Below are 16,617 nucleotides of genomic sequence, written 5' to 3'. Positions count from 1 at the left end.
AGGAAGGCTGACGTTTCAGGCCTAGACCCTTCTTCAGAAATGGGTTTCCATTTCTGAAGAAGAGTTTAGGTCCGAAACGTCAGCCTTCCTGCTCCTCTGATGCTGCTTGGCCTGCTGTGTTCATCCAGCTCTACACCTTGTTATCTCAGATTCTCCAGCATCTGCAGTTCCTACCATCTCTCCACAACACTTTAGTGTTCTGTACAATTGTTATGCTACAATCTGATCTGAGCTTCTGTTCAAAGTTATATAGGTTTAACATAAATTCATCAGAAAGCTGTGCTTAGAAGGAATGTGATTTGCAGAATGCAGAGTCTATGTCCAATCACCTTGCAGCACATTTTTTATGTATTTGAATCACTCAGTTTTTGAAAGATAACTAAAAATGCATGGCAATAGTTCAGAAAATTTGCAATTGACAAACAGGTCACTTTTCCCCATCCCTTTTTGACTTTGAGAAAATGCTAGTGAGTAACACTCATGAACCTTTTAAGTCCATTTGGTGTAACATTGCAGTTAGGAAAGAAGTTCCAGTATTTTGACATGAAGAATTGAAGGCAACTGCAAGCAGTTAAGCTTCCATGCATCTGCTGCTTTTGTCTTTCTAGATGGTAGAGGTTATGTGTTTAGAAGGCTAGTTGCTGCAATTCATCTGAGAGTTGGAACTCATTGCTACCATTTGTGTCCATAGTAGAGGAACTGAATGTTTAAGGTGATGGATAGGCTGCCACTTCAGCGCTCTGCTTTGTCTTAAATAAATGCCAAGCTTGAGTTTTTTTGGAGCTGCACTTGTTCAATCAAGTGAAAGATACTCCTTCACATTTCTAACATATGCCTTTTTCATGGTGAACAGGCTTTGAGGAGTTAGGAGGTGAGTTAGTCTCCTCAAAATTCCCAGCCTCTGACCTCATTCTGTGACCATAGCTTGTCCAGTTCAATTTCTGTTTAATGCAAATCCCAGGATGTTGATAGAGGCAAGATTATTCAGTGATGGTAATTCCACTGAAAATCAAGGCAAATGGTTCACTTCTTTCTTGTTGGGTAATGCCGTTGTCAGTCACTAATATAAGTGAAAAATGTCATGACCATTGATTAAAACTCCAAAGTATGATGCATATTTTTAACCTGCACTTGAAAAAATATGTTTTTAAAAGAGGGCCGATACAGCCAAAAATGGCCGTAGATTTAAACTAAGTGGCTATCTGGAAAGACAGAGAGACCCACAAAATCATGCATTTAAAGTGAACTTCAAACAGGAGCAAGTAAAAACAGACCATGATTGCTTATGACTACAAAGATAACAAAGAGCTGATGATCTGCTCAATAGCAGCCCCACAGATTATATCAGAAATTGCAGACACATTGTGTTTTTTCCTTTGAAGAGTACACAAGGGCAAGAATTAAAAAACAAGTTTCAACTCTACTGAAGTGTACTCGTAGGACTGAATGCATGCATGTGAACCAGCCTGGGCTTCAGCATAAGCATGTTGTGATGGTCAAAATTGAACAACTATCTCCTAGTTACAAGGTGTGGAGCTGGAGGAACTTTTCTCCATTTTCTGAAGAAGGGTCCCGAACTGAAACGTCAGCTTTCCTGCTCCTCTGATGCTACCTGGCCTGCTGTGTTCCTCCAGCTCCACATCTTGTTATCTCAGACTCCAGCATCGGCAGTTCCTACAATCTCTATCTCCTAGTTACCCCTTGCATTGCAGCTAAATACTCTCTCTCTCTCATTCAGAGTGCTATTAATGAGTTAAAAAGAAATCAAAACTATAGAATCTCATTGAATATGCAAAAATTAAGGATCACAGAACCAACTTTTAAACTCCCAACCTCAATGCTACCAGTAACTTCCATGACAATGGCCGAACATTCAATGTTCAACCAACTGCTCCATGTGAACCATTCAGAAATGGAACCATATATTATTTTTAAAAAAATCTTTTAACCTTTAGGACTGACCTCTAATCTATGTGAATGCCAATTGTGTTTCTAATTCTTCTCGTGTTTAGTCATTAATAAACTTATTCTTTGTTAAATTCAAGAAAGCCTAGTCAAATGGCCTAATAGTATTATCTCTGGACTATTAATGCTGACACCCAGGCAACGTTCTGGGGAAAAATCCAAAATCTTATGTCAATTAATTGCCAGTAATCAGACTATAAATTGTAGTGATTGTAATAAGGTCAGTCAGGTGGACCTCACTGAATATGAGTTCCTTGTTTGGGGTTGTTAATCTTGTCCAACTGGGGACCCCTGGCTAACAGATAAGAACAGGACTGTCAGAGATTCTGTTCACGCTGAGAGCCGGCTCTGAGGATGCCGGATCAATGTGAAATACACTGGCCTCTGTGGAGTTACTTCACAAACAATTGAAAATGCGGTTGTTTTGATTCCACTGATTCAGTTTGACTGAAGGAGTAAAGGTGATTGTCTCATTGGATCTTAGGAAACTTAAATCCATTATATTTCAATTTACCCATACAATATTATTAAAACTGTGATGATTCTGATGCCCAGTAAACCTCATACTACTAGTCCTGTCTTCCTTTAGTTTGCTAATGCAAGTGATACAGAATAGGGAACTCCCAGCCATTCAAGATAATATTAGATGTTCTTTTAGCAGATGTGAATACAGATACCTGGAATGATATTTTGCTTTTTGGTATTAATTTCCACTGAGCACTGTGATACCATTATTTACACAGAATTGGAATGAGACAAACTTACAAAAGTACAAAGAGTATAATGGAGAAAAATGTCTTTTAGAAGACTGTAAATTACCCACTCCGATGCCAGGCTGCACACCTACTCCAACGCCAGGCTGCACACCTATGCCAACACCTACATTTTGATAATGAAAATTTCATAATTAGAAAGTTCGAGTTTAGCATTTGTTGCCCACATGTTGTCTTCTTAATTCTACACATTCATTTCAATACACAAATCAAACTGTTATTCTCTTTAACAACTGTAGTTTTAAGATAAATTGAACTGTTTTCCTTTAAACTCCTGACTCCAAAGGAATACAATATTGTGGATTGTGTACACTGTAAATCCACTGAGTGTCCAAAAACAATTCCTTGTCATGTCCACGGTTGTTTCCTTTGAATCTTTCCCATAGATAGCTTAATCAACAATAAGGATGTTTTACTTAGTACCACATTTGTGCTGACAAAATGGCTCATCCCAGCTATTCCTGCCCACCCCTTCATCACTGATTAACCCTTGCTAGTTCTGAGCCCTCATGCAAGTTCCCATCTTCCTGGATGGTACCTCAGATCTTGTACCTCAGATTTCAATAAGGAAAATCTTTGACTTCAGAGTCAAAGGTAAAAAAACTGATTCTTGCACATCATGTTTAAATGAATGTGAACCATGCCACAAGATTCTTCTGCACTGTTAACTTTCTGTTGAAGGCAAGATGCAATTATAACATGTTTTAATATTATCTGTGTGTTTGGCATGCAAATGTATTACATTAGGAAAACATCATGAGATTGCATGATGCCTAACGTACCACAAACACACTATGAGCTAATTTCTAAATTTGAAACTGCTGTCGGGAAAATGGAATTTCAGCTCTGTCTAATTAAGTCTTTCTGTCTTCAATACCTCTGCTCTTGCAAGTCCCACAAAATTCTTCATGTGGTTACTGTCGTAACAGCTTCATAAAAATAATGTAAAGCCTTAGAAAATTTTCTGGTGTTATATCTAAAATATATAATTACTTAACGGAAAAGGTAATTAGTAAAATGTGGCAAAATACAAGTGTGCTACTCATGTTTTTTTTGGGTTGGTATTCGTATCAAAATGAAATAATTTATAAATTGTGCATCACTCAAACCAATTATGGAATGAAGTAAGAAGATATTAGAGAGGTTCAAAATTCATTAATGAATTCTCAAGTATTCCACCTCATGTAGCTTGTTATGCTAGAATCTGGCTGCTGTGATATTTCAAGAACGTAGAAATATCACAAAATGCTTCACAAATGTAATTGTTATATTTAACAGGAAAATACTTTTATGTTCAATATGAAGATGGTCTTATCCTATCCTCAAATATATGATAATATAAATTGATTATTACATAGATTAATGATTGTGTTGCAAGTATGAATATTTACCTCTATACTTAGCAGCTTTAGATGGAGCAGCTCCACCTGCAATAATAAAGAATGGACAGGTAATGATATAGCTGAGACTGAGAATATCCCGGATATAACAAGAAGCATACCAGAGATTAAATATAATACAGCATTCCTGTAATAGATTTTCTGAAGTTTATATCATTAACATAAAGCCAGCTAGTGTTAGCCTTTGGATTCTAGTAGATGAATATCCAGCTACTGTCAATTTGTAATTAAACATTTCTCGAAAGGATCTGACTATTTTGACAAGCTTGTTTAACTTTTACTGAACTAGGTAAATACTTTCAAAAATATTTCAATATGTGGCTTTTTGTTCCTTAGGGAACAATAGATACGTTATCGCTGCTACTGAAGGTAAAAAAAAGGGTCTAGACCTGAAACGTCAGCTTTCCTGCTCCTCTGATGCTGCTTGGCCTGCTGTGTTCATCCAGCTCTACACCTTGTTATCTCATCAAAAGTTTAAGCCTCTTGTGTAACTGCAGTGCGTATATCTGTCAGATCATCTGTAGGACTCCAAAGTGCAACTCTGACATAAATTCAGATTTTGCAGCTCTGGACATCAAAGTATTTAGGCCGCTATCTCAAAAACGATAGATACCAACAAAATTTGGTACATAAGGCATGTTCCAGAGATGAACTTAATAGATTTTGACAAAAATGTGGACCTGGATTCTGAATTATTTCCAGAATCCATTTATACTGGGAGATAGGATAAATTAACTTTTCTTAAAAAGAAAATTATTTGTTTCAGAATATTGTGGATTATTGTGGCTGTGGGCAGAGTTAACAAAATAGGTTGTCTGAATTTTCCTGGGAATGAAGCATACTAATGAAGAAATTTCTTGTTTCAGCTTAATAATTAAAGCACACCAATCAGGTATGGATCAGCCTCAAGGAACAGCAGCATAATTGAAATAATGACTAGTTAGCACAATGTGGTGAGATACATTCTCTGCTGAGTGTACTCCTCTCTTGTTTAAAGAGTTACATTTCCATTGTTGGACTTTCAGGCTTGGCTATTAACAGATATGGGTAAGGTAGGTGAATAGGCAAAGTTTCAAATGAGAAACTGAGGTCTGGGGATATTCCCAGATGCTTCCATATTTTGCAGTTTTTGTGTTTGACTGGTTTGTACCACAATTGATAGAGTTCACATGGTTACCATTGAGCTAGTTATTTTTAATTCCAGGTTTTTAATAAATTCAAATTTAACCATCTGCCATGGTGGGATATACCCAATGAAAACAAAACATCAACCTGGGGTTCTGGACTACTAGTCCAGTGTCATTACCACTACACCACTGCCTCTGCAGGGCTACAGGGAAAAGGTGAAGGTATTAAGTAATATGCTCCTGCAGAGGTCCAACACAGGTACGATGGGCCGAATGACCTTCTTCTGTGCTGTGATCATTCTGTAGTTATTGCGTCTTTCTAAATGGAAAATTATCCTGTTCCTCAGAATGGTTTTCAATAATGTTCCCAATTCTGAGTTTAGGTAGGTTGGTCTGAAATACTTTGTCTATCTCTTTCGCCTTTTTAAACAATAGTACAATATTAGCCTGCCCTCCAGTTCTTTGGTACTACTCTTATGGCCAGAGAAGACTGGAAAATGATGGCAAGAGCATCCTATCTTCTTTCTCCTATTTTCCTTAATAACCTTTGCTACATATTATTTGCACCTGGGAATATATTCGTGTTCAAAGATATCAAACTTCTTAATATTTCCTAACATACTTAAATCTAATATTTCACACTCCATCATCTTGATTTCAATGTTTTGTTCCTTAAAAATCATACTAATATCAGAGAACGTTATCTGATCAATAGATTGCAATCAGCTTCATGAGCGACCTGAGGCAATAGTTCTCAATCATTTTCAGGGGGTGAATTTTCTGCTTATATATTTATTGTGTTGGAGTTACTGCCTCCTGAGCTGGTATCCCAGCATGGGTGGTTGAGGAAAAGGTTACTATTGTTCTTCCTTGTCATGGTTCTGTTGCTTTGCTGCTCCCTTTTCTCCTTATCAGTGGTCCAGGGCAGAGCTAAAGATATGGAAGCCATGCTGCTGGGAAGCCAGGCAACTTGGAAGAGAAGATCAAAAGGAAATTTCAAATTTCAGAAATTACTGTCAAAATCTTGAGAAACCTTGAAAGCAAAGAAAGCATACTCTCAGATCAAGACCTTTGGCAAGAAAGCAATTTTGAGATTTTGGCTTCTCAATTATTCAACCTCATCAGATTCTGTTATCCTTTTTCCTTGTGATATCTGGTGAGTTCCAGGAAGAACATGAACATAGTAAAAAATCAGAATCTTAGTTTTAATATATTTTTAATGGAAGACCCTTGTGTCAAGGAGTTTTCCACTGACTAAAGAATACATACAGCTCAAAAAACCAAAGTCCATTTGGTTTTTGTTGGTTTCACAACATGTTGACAATTAAAGCTTATTTGCTCCATACCTGCACAGAAACACATCAAACTTGATGGGTGAAATCTGGTCTGGGTTGATACTTTCCTTAGGCACTAATTGATCGATAAAACGTTTCTCTTTCTAACTGCTGAAAACCTAAATCAACTGCTTTTAATGCACTCTTACAGTGCTATTTAAACTATGTTAGTTCTCTGATTCCCACTATAACTGAGGTTACTCGCCCCTAATTCCGAAATTTTGTTTGTGCCACCTAAACCTTGTGATTTTCTTCTGATTAATTACAATGGGTAAGAGTATCCCAGGCTGGTGTCACAAAGATGTAAAACTACAGCCATTCAACACATTAAATGATAAAGGTTCATTTACTTATAAACTGAAATTTATTAACCTTCCCTTACAGCATCCTTCACAATGGCAATAATCTACAGTTACAATTTTCCTTCTGCCTTTGGTGTTAATTTGAAAGTGTGCCCAGACAGCATCATTTACACAGAATTATAATAAGATAAATTTTAATATTAATATTGATGAAAATGTTTTTCAGTAAATTACCCACTCCGATGTCAGGCAGAACACCTACTCCTGCTCCAGGCTGGACTCCTACTCCTATGCCAGGTTGCACACCCAATCCCAGGCCTGCAATTGAGATTACAAGAATTTAATAATCAGAAATATTGGACAGTTTTTAAAGATGTGATTCTTGCCCACTGGCTGAAGAGCCAGTGAGAGATCCACATAGCCTTCCATAAAAGAGGCATTCTCATGCACTTAAGCAGACAGTGTCAAGCTTTCCCTGGATTCAAGGATCCTGTGGGCAGAGGTCGCACGCACTAGGTTTCTCCAGTCAATCAGGGAACAGCAGGTTATTTGAAGAGCAGTACCAATGGAGGGGCAGTGATTGTTGCTGATAGGGCACACATCCAAGGCTTGGCTAGATGTCAGGCCGTGGTGAGTGATGGCAAGAAGGGATTGTGGAGTCTAATCATGGACATATGAATACAGCTCAACAGCAAAAGCAGGGAGGTGGCTCTCAGCAACAATCTCCAATCCTAAATGCTGGGTTCCTTGGTCAGGCATTGAGTACCTTTTAGCGATGTCCCCTCTACCCGAAAGCATACAAGCAATCAGATACTCTCCAATCAATCTGCTCAGAGATATTATTCCACACATCTGAAGCAGATGGGAATTGAATTCAGCCCTCCTGGTTCAGAAGTAGGCATACGACCATTGCACCACTACAGTCCTCCCATCAACCATCTATGAGTTTGATTGCTATACTCCCCACATGCTGAGCCCTGTTCATCATTTGGTTAAATTAAGAGGCTGCGTACACCCACAGGTCTTCACACGATGAACTTAATTATGATGGAGATGGGAAGCCAATCACCACTCTCCATTCAGAGTCAAAAGCCTCCCCACCCTCAACTGCCAAACTCCTCAAAGAGAAGGACATTAAATTTCACCCTGTAAATCATTAATTTACAAATATCATTAATCTCTTTAACAGAATAAAACTACATTACACTCTCAAATGTAAAACAATAATTTGATGATTATACAGATTAATGATTATATCAGAAGTAGGAATATTTACCTCTATACTTAGCAGCTTTAGATGCAGCAAGTCCACCTGCAATGATAGAGAATCAACAGACTATCTGTATACAGATATGACAAGAGGCATTCAAAAGATTAACAGCAATTTTTTTCCCTGAAACTTCTATCATTAACATCTATTACATACACGAATAAAGTGAAACTAATGTAATGCAAAATATTTACAAGTAACATTTTGCAGCTTACAAGTTAACTTTGAAAATCATCCCTGCAACCTTTGTCCTATCAAAACTTATGTTAATAGCAGTGAAGTTGGTATAGAAGTTTTGACAGTGATGCAATTTTGCCAGCAGGTTCCTCTTACAGCCCATCTGTAGCTGCAGAATTGTCAACTGACCGTGCATTCAGCCACTCAAAGGCTTCAGCTCTCACATCATTGCAAGTATCTCTTATGCATGTTGCTGGCATTTGAAATTTTAATTGCAACTGTTTGGGAAAAAGGATGAATGCAGAAATGATGCACACACTTCTGGTTACTCCAATCAAAATGACATTATGTTGAAAACAATCCATTGCCCTCTTTCTACAACCCTAACAATTCCTTTCATGATCTTTAAGACCAAAACCAGGTTATCCCTCAACTTTCCTTTCCCTAGAGAGGACAGCCCTAGTTTGTTGAGTCTTACCTGATAAGTTTCTCATTTTATTTCTGGCATCACCCTTTTTAGTTACTATTTGCATCTTCTCCAATGCTTGCATATACTTTATGGAGAGCAGAACCGTGACCATGTGGGCTCAACAAGGTTCAATTGTGTTTAATACAAAGGTCTATTATTCCATCCTCTCCCTATGGAAATGAAACCCAAGGCTATTTTCCCCTTTTGATAATCTGTATCATTATTGTTAGTGATTTGCTCATCTGTACTTTTCGATCCTTCTGCTTTCTAACCCACTTGTATTCTTATTTCCAGAGAGTGACCTCTATTCTTCTGACTGAGTGACCTTCCATTTATCTTAACTGAAATCAATTTCACAATGACATGCCCTTTTTGTAAGTTTATTAACACTGATTTACAATTTGTCACAGTGTTCCTCAATATTAATATAAATCTCTGATTCTGTGATGTCCACTCCTGTTTCCTGACTCCAAATTGTTCATGTAAATCATGAACAACACTGTTCCCAATAATGAGACTTGTGGAATTTCATTTGACACTTTTTTCAGTTTCAGCAACAACATTAACCCCTACATTCTACTTTCAGCTTTGTCTCCAGTATTATCTATTATTTTTCCAATTCTGCGTCATTCAATCTTACTCACGTGTCTACAATGTGTTAGCTTAGCAAAAACCTTGAAAATATACGTACATTATATCTACTGTATTATTCTTGTCTGGTCTTTCTGTTACTTATTCAAATAACCCTCAATGTTGTTCAAACATGATCTACTATTTGAAAGCTGTACTGAACATTCATTATTATCTCTTTCTGTTTCTAAATGTTTTTCTTATTATATCTTTTGAGTAAAGATTTAATTCTGTTTCCTATAATCCATGTTAAATTAAGTTATCTATAGTTCCTGGGTTTGCTCTATCTCCCTTTTAAATTAAAAGAATTCTGCTTTACGGTTGCAGCATGAAGTTCACCCCAATTGGACCTTTTGAAGTTTGAAGCAGAATGGAAGAAATTGATCCATTTATTGTCCCCATAATTTTCAATTTGAGGGCAACAAGCTATCCAGGTTTCTAAGAAAAGCTGGTCAAGCAATAGTTAAACTTCAAGGGCAGTGAGTTTATCTTCATCTTTACGCACAAAATTCTGCAATGTGTGATGCAATAAAGTGAAATTTAATCATCAGTGTGTGATACATTAATATTTTGTAAATACTCCTAAATGTTCAAGAATTCATGTGTGCAAATAGTGTAAGATACTCATCCTTTAACATATTGGCAGATTTCTAGATTTGATCAAGATGGACCTTATTGATTTACTTCCAAATGAACAAAGAAATTATCTCATATTTTCAAATATAAGAACTGGAAGGATCAAGGTATGATATTAGCAATCTAAAACCTCTGAAGTTGCAGGTGCCATATACAAAGCAAACAGTCCTTTATTTTCTCCCCCCCAAGACCAACCTGTTCAGAGATGTAACTAGACACCTCTGGAGAAGGTGGAATTTGAACCTGGGTCTCTTGGACCAGGGGACAGGACACTACCACTGCACCAAAAAAAGGCCCCCAGTAAACACTCCTTATGCTCTTGCTTGTTTGTGTCTTGTTAATCATGTTATTAAGCTTTGTTCATGGCATTGTTAAGGTTAAAAGAAACAGTTGGTTGACATTAATTGTCCTTAAGAACTTAAAATTCGAATCAGTTAAGACAATGGAATGTTGGATGAAAACTGTAGGAATGAATAATCAATTTCCACAAAGAAAAGGTAAGTCTTGTTGCTATTTTACCATCCCAGCTAGGATTCCATTAACTGCAATAACATAGAAAGGTTGCCTGAAGGCAGAGATTGAAAATTAAGATTTCTTTCAGACAGAAAATTTCAATTGGAATTACTTGGCAAGGCATGGAAGGAGAGAGTGAGAATTAAAAACCCTTATAGTTGACAAGTTTTTGTGGCTATTGACAAATTTACAAGACAGGTTGAAACAAAGCAAATCAGAAATGGAATGGGTCAGTCTGCCCTCAGACTAGACCCAATCTCAGTTATAACCTAACAGAGCTGTGCATCATCTTAAAATAGGGTACATTTGAGGATGTTCTGAAAACAAATAAAATATTAAAGAAATTAAATTCAGAGAAACGCATCACATTTCCTATCTTAGGTGATCCACACATGAGAAATTACTTATTTTCAGCAATGTTTAATCTGCCAGTCATCCAGGGAAGCATTTTAGTGCAGCAGAGTTTGTCATATTTTTCACAGGAAAAATAATGCATGTTGTCCTGGGAAACAAATAAAATTTTTTAAAAAGTAGTTAAAGGTACCCTAGATGTTGTAACACTGATATAAATAGAAACAATAAATATGCAGGTGTACATGTCTAATATTCTGAAGGAAATCTGATACAAAAAAATGAGCACATAGAATATTATGTGGTTAACTGTTCTCTGTGGGACAGTTGTTCATTCAATAAATTGTATTGCAGAGAAAAGGTTGACAATTGACCAAACTAGTTGTAGAGTCATAGAAGCATGCAGAATGGAAACAGGCTCTTTGGCCCAAGTTGTCCATGCCGACCAAGTTTCCGAAACTGAACTAGTCCCATATAGAGTCATAGATGCATACAGTATGGAAAGGGAGTGGAGTTCAAAAGTAAATTGAAGTGACTGTAATGAGGTCAGCTAGGTGGACCTCATAGAATATGAGTTCTCTGATTGTTAAGGGCTGTTAATCTGGTCCAGTCTGGGAGCCTTGGCTGACTGATAAGGAGTGTCAGAAGTTCTGTTCATTCTGAGAGCTGGCTCTGAGGAAGCTGGGTCATTGTCAAAGATTCTCCATGTTTAAATAAAGGCTGACTCGGTGATGAAATACTGGCCTCTGTGGAATTATTTCCCAGACAATTTTTAAAAAATAAAATGATTGAATCAAGTCACCAAACGTCAAACAGTGTTACAAAGAGAAATGCCTGCCCAAAAAAATAATTAGGTGTCCTTCAGGAGGGCCATTTGTGTTATGATGAGAACATGAAATTTACGATGACAAAAATTTAGACAACAAGAATTTTCTTTAATTGCTTTTTAATTCATTAGCTTTGTAAGCAGCATTACTCAACAAATCCCTTTTCTTCTGTCTTTAATGGGTGTATTATGTGAATCAACAAAGGTAAAACAGATTTTTTGTTAAAAATTAGTTTGGAAAGTTGAACCAAGTTTGAATTTAAAGAAAATAATCCCTAAATGTCTTTTCATGGTACTTGTTAATGTGATAGTTAGGAGAAAGGTAGTTGATACTAATTGTCTTCGTCAGAAGATCCAGTCATGCTCTACATACTTGATACTGAATGCTACTGAAATTTATTCTGCTCACGTGGCGTAAACATCGCAGGCAAGGCAATCATTTTAAATCCCTAATTGTGCTTGATTAATAATACTGGCTTGTCAGTCTCATCACATTCCAATAGTAAATAAAATAAACAGGTTTTGAAAACAAAAGCTTCAAACTTTATTTGATTAGCAGAATAACCACTGCTGCAAAAATTGCTTGATTGTTGCAGGAATTCTAGAACAGATCAGTCTTACCTGCTATGGTCAGAACTTTTAGATACAATGTTGTCAGATATATCAAACTATGTTATGTGACAATTAAACCTACAGTTCTGGAGAAGTCACATCAGACTTGAAACATTAACTCTATTTTTCTCTACAGATGCCACCAGACCCCCTGCTGAGTTTCTCCAGCACTTTGTTTTTATTTCAGATTTCCAGCATTCGCAGCGTTTTGCTCTTACGTATACATAACTGTTTCCTGATGGTTATAACTATGTCTGACTGGTTAATGTTAATTGTATCCATTGTTCTCATGCAATAACCTATACTTTGTTGGCGAAAATAAACACTTTTATTGGTTAAGGCTCTCTAATGATCTATCACCTATCACAGTTTTGATATACCATAACTACAAGTTCAAGAAGATCTAAAAGACTAAAATCCAAAAAACTAAAGACAAAAGATTAAGATTTATAGTTAACTTAAAACTGGTAATTACAACATTCTGCATTACTCCCCTTTGTCTTGTTGCATTCATCTGTTGGAATTTGATGAGTCCAAAGATATGACAAATGGAACATGTCCATGATTGTCCCTCATTAGATCAAACTCACTTTCAGCTCCACTGACTATGTCCTAGTAAACCTAGAGAGCCTTAACCAATAAAAGTGTTTATTTTGGCTAACAAAGCATAGGTTATTGCATGAGAACAATGGATACAATTAACATTAACCAGTCAGACATAGTTATAACGATCAGGAACCATTTATGTACATGTCATACCGAGTCAGCCTTTAGTTAAACATGGAGAATCTTTGACAATGACCCAGCTTCCTCAGAGCCAGCTCTCAGAGTGAACAGAACTTCTGACACTCCTTAGACAGTGGCACAGAATCAAAATAGAAGGAAATGTTGACCACAGTGAACAGCAAATAACAGCTGCCAGTGGTTGGTACCCAGAACCCAATTTGGATAACAAGTCTGAGTGGTTTGGAAAGAATTCTTAAAGTGCAGAGTATGATGACTCATTATTGGTTGTTGATGATGGATGAAACTGAAAGCCAAAACTTATTGCTTCTATCTTGTGGCCGAGAGAAGGTACCAGCAGAATTGAATGGCTTGCTAGGTAATTTCTGAACGAAACTGGAGTGGGACTGGAATCATATTTTAGCAGATCAGGAATAAAATTGGGTTTAGTTCTCTGAAAGACAGCAGTGAACCTGTTGTGTTTTTGGGACAAGTCCAAATTTTTAAAATCAGATTTGATTTTCAAACTAACATTCTGGGATTTGAACATTTATGCCGGGGGAACTTCATACGAATCATTGTTGCAAGAGGCATTTGAAAATGAAGATGAAGACTTTGAAACTGGTTTGCTAGGACATAGTCAGTGGAGCTGAAAGTGAAAGTTTGATCTAATGAGGGACAATCATGGACATGTTCCATTTGTCATATCTTTGGACTCATCAAATTCCAACAGATGAATGCAACAAGACAAAGGGGAGTAATGCAGAATGTTGTAATTACCAGTTTTAAGTTAACCATGAATCTTAATCTTTTGTCTTTAGTTTTTTGGACTTTAGTCTTTTAGATCTTCTTGAACTTGTAGTTATGGTATATCAAAACTGTAGTAAGTTATAGGCAATCCTCCATTTCCATATTTTGAGAACTATTGGTAACTCTCAAAGCTCATCACAAAATTCTAAATTTTAATTAATTGAGAGTATCAGGCTACAAAAAATGCAAATGGGGCTGTTTTGATTCTTTGTGTTTATGTTCATATACTCAAGTCTCTCTCATTCTAAATGTAGTATATGCTGCTACAGCCAAACTCTACCCAAACTTGTGTTATTTAAGCTAAGTGATGCGCAGCTCAATGACACCATCACAAAGTTACGCCAGAGTTCTGAAGCCCTTACATGACAGTATCCACAACATGCATCTTGTCCTGATCAGACCCATTATCTGGATGTCCATCTGACTGACAGGCTTTGCTTCCAATTGGGTGGTAAGGATTGGGACTAGGTTACAGCTCAAAGTGGTTTCTTGGTTTGAGGGTGGTGGTGAGAATGGTAGTTGATCTTGGGTAGAATTGATTAGATTGCTCATCCAATGTAGGAGAGGTGCAGTCCAAATGGACTTGAATGATACCCAATCTTGAGATGTATGATTAAAGAATGTGATCTCTGACTTCAGGTGTGCTTGAGGGGAAGGATTTTGAAGGTAGAAAGATGAGAAGCTTAGTTTAGTTTTAATATCAAAAAGAAGTATTAAAAATAAGAGATAACAAGGTGTAGAGCTGGATGAACACAGCAGGCCAAGCTGATGTTTCGGGTCTGGACTCTTCTTCAGAAAATGAAATTTTCAGAAGAAGGGTCCAGACCTGAAACATCAGCTTTCCTTCTCCTCTGATGCTACTTGGCCTGCTATGTTCATCCAGCGCTACACCTTGTTATCTCAGATTCTCCAGCATCGGCAGTTCCTACTATCTCTGAATCTATTCAAAATAAGAACTGCATTTTAAAAATATTACAAGCACTTACTAGTAGTTTCCAAATCAAAGTCTTTTACATCTTCCCTGTCATTGTAGCTGACCCAAAGAAGTTCTTAAGCACTAAAAGTGGCAACACAGGCATTACGATGTTTGCTCACTTGCCGTAATGTCTGCCAGGTGTCATATCAAGCACTGTGGGGTGGACAGGTATCATTCACAAGAACATGCCCCATTTATGTGGTGGGGACTGATGCACAGGCTTGAAATTTAATAAAGTTTGTGCTTAATTTGCAATACATCTCCTTGATGTTAGAAATGATCTTGGATTGGACGATGTAGAATCTTTGTGGTTGGAAGTAACAAATAACAAGGGGCTGGAGACATTGGTGAGAGTAGTGTATAGGCCCCTTAACAACAACTGGATTGATACAGAATAGATCAGAAAATAATGAGGGCATGTAAAAAAAGGTAATACATGAATCATGGGTGACTTCAATCTTCATATATTTCTGGAAAATCAATGGGCACAGGTAGCCATGAGGAAGAATTGATAGAGCATGTTTGGGATAACTTTCTAGTACAATGACTTTGGATGCAATCAGCGATCAGGCTATTTTAAATCTGGTAATGTGTAATGAAGCAGGTTTAATAAATGGTCTAATAATAACACTGTAGAATTTAGATTCAGTGAGAGAGTGAGAAATGTGGATCAGAAACAACTGTGCTAAATTTAAATAAAGACAATGACAATGGGCACGAATGCAGAGTTGGCTGGAGTGGACTGGAAAGGGGTTTAGCAGGAAAGATGGTTGATGAATAATGACTTTTTTTTAACTTCATGACTCAAAGCAAAGATATTTACCAGCAAGGAAGAATGATTTTAGGAACAGGATGAGCTAATCACAGATAACCAGAGAAGTTAAAGAAAATATCATAAGGAAAGAAAAAGTATACAATGCTGCAAAGATCAATGGTAATTTCAGAGGATTGGGAAAGTCTGATAGCCAAAAATAGATGACTATTGAATATAATAAAGGGGGGGGGGGAGTAAACCATGGGTACAAACCAGCAAGTATCATAAAAATAAACAGCTAGTAAGAGCTTCTTTAAAAATGAAAACAGAAGCAACAGTGAATATGGATGCTTTAGAGAATGAGGTTGTGGAAATAATAATGTGCATCCAGGAAATGGTGAAGGATATGAACAAATACTGTGTTAGTCTTCATGGTGAAAATTAGTAATAACAATATAATAATACTAAGTAATGAAGCTGCAGGGATAATGAAAGAAACATAATAACCATCACCAGAGAAAATGTACTGGGAAAATAATGGTGCTAAAGACTTATAAGTCCGCTGGACTTGGTGGGCATCCTAGGATTTTAAAGAAAGTAGCTACACAGATAGTGGATGCACTGGCAATAATCTTCCAGGATTGCTTACATTGTGGAAAAGACCCAGAGGATTGAAAAACTGCCAATGTAACATTTTTATTTGAAAAGGAAAGGAAAAAAAACAGGTAGTTGTAGGCCACTTCGCTTAACATCTGTTATTGGGAAAATGTTAATCTATTATAAAGAATATAATAGCAGAGCGGTCAGGAACACACAATAATAATCAGGCAAGGGAATTAATAAAGGAAAAATCACGCTTGACAATTTTATTGCAATTCTTTCCAGGAGGTAACAAGCAAAGTAAATAAAGGGGAACCAATATATGTAATATATTTGAATTTCCAAAAGACATTTGAACAATACTGCACA

General features: G+C 36.9%; 1 protein-coding gene across 10 annotated transcripts in view; it reads right to left on the bottom strand.

Moving 5' to 3' along the window:
- The window catches only part of LOC109916239 (elastin), a 225,182-nt gene that overhangs the window by 32,222 nt on the left and 176,343 nt on the right, over positions 1-16,617 (bottom strand). For 7 of the 10 annotated variants that reach the window (XM_048612505.1, XM_048612510.1, XM_048612504.1 and 4 more), the window contains 4 exons: positions 8,178-8,213; positions 7,136-7,219; positions 4,130-4,165; positions 2,785-2,844 (listed from right to left, as the gene is read on the bottom strand). In XM_048612505.1, the coding sequence (XP_048468462.1) occupies positions 2,785-2,844; positions 4,130-4,165; positions 7,136-7,219; positions 8,178-8,213 (216 nt within the window). The other 3 variants (XM_048612512.1, XM_048612514.1, XM_048612513.1) reach the window with 2 other exon arrangements.

Source organism: Rhincodon typus, chromosome 26 (assembly GCF_021869965.1).
Source record: "Rhincodon typus isolate 14 chromosome 26, sRhiTyp1.1, whole genome shotgun sequence".
NCBI lineage: Eukaryota > Metazoa > Chordata > Chondrichthyes > Orectolobiformes > Rhincodontidae > Rhincodon > Rhincodon typus.
The sequence above is the reverse complement of the archived record's forward strand: the minus strand, read 5'-3'. Positions and strand labels throughout refer to the sequence as shown.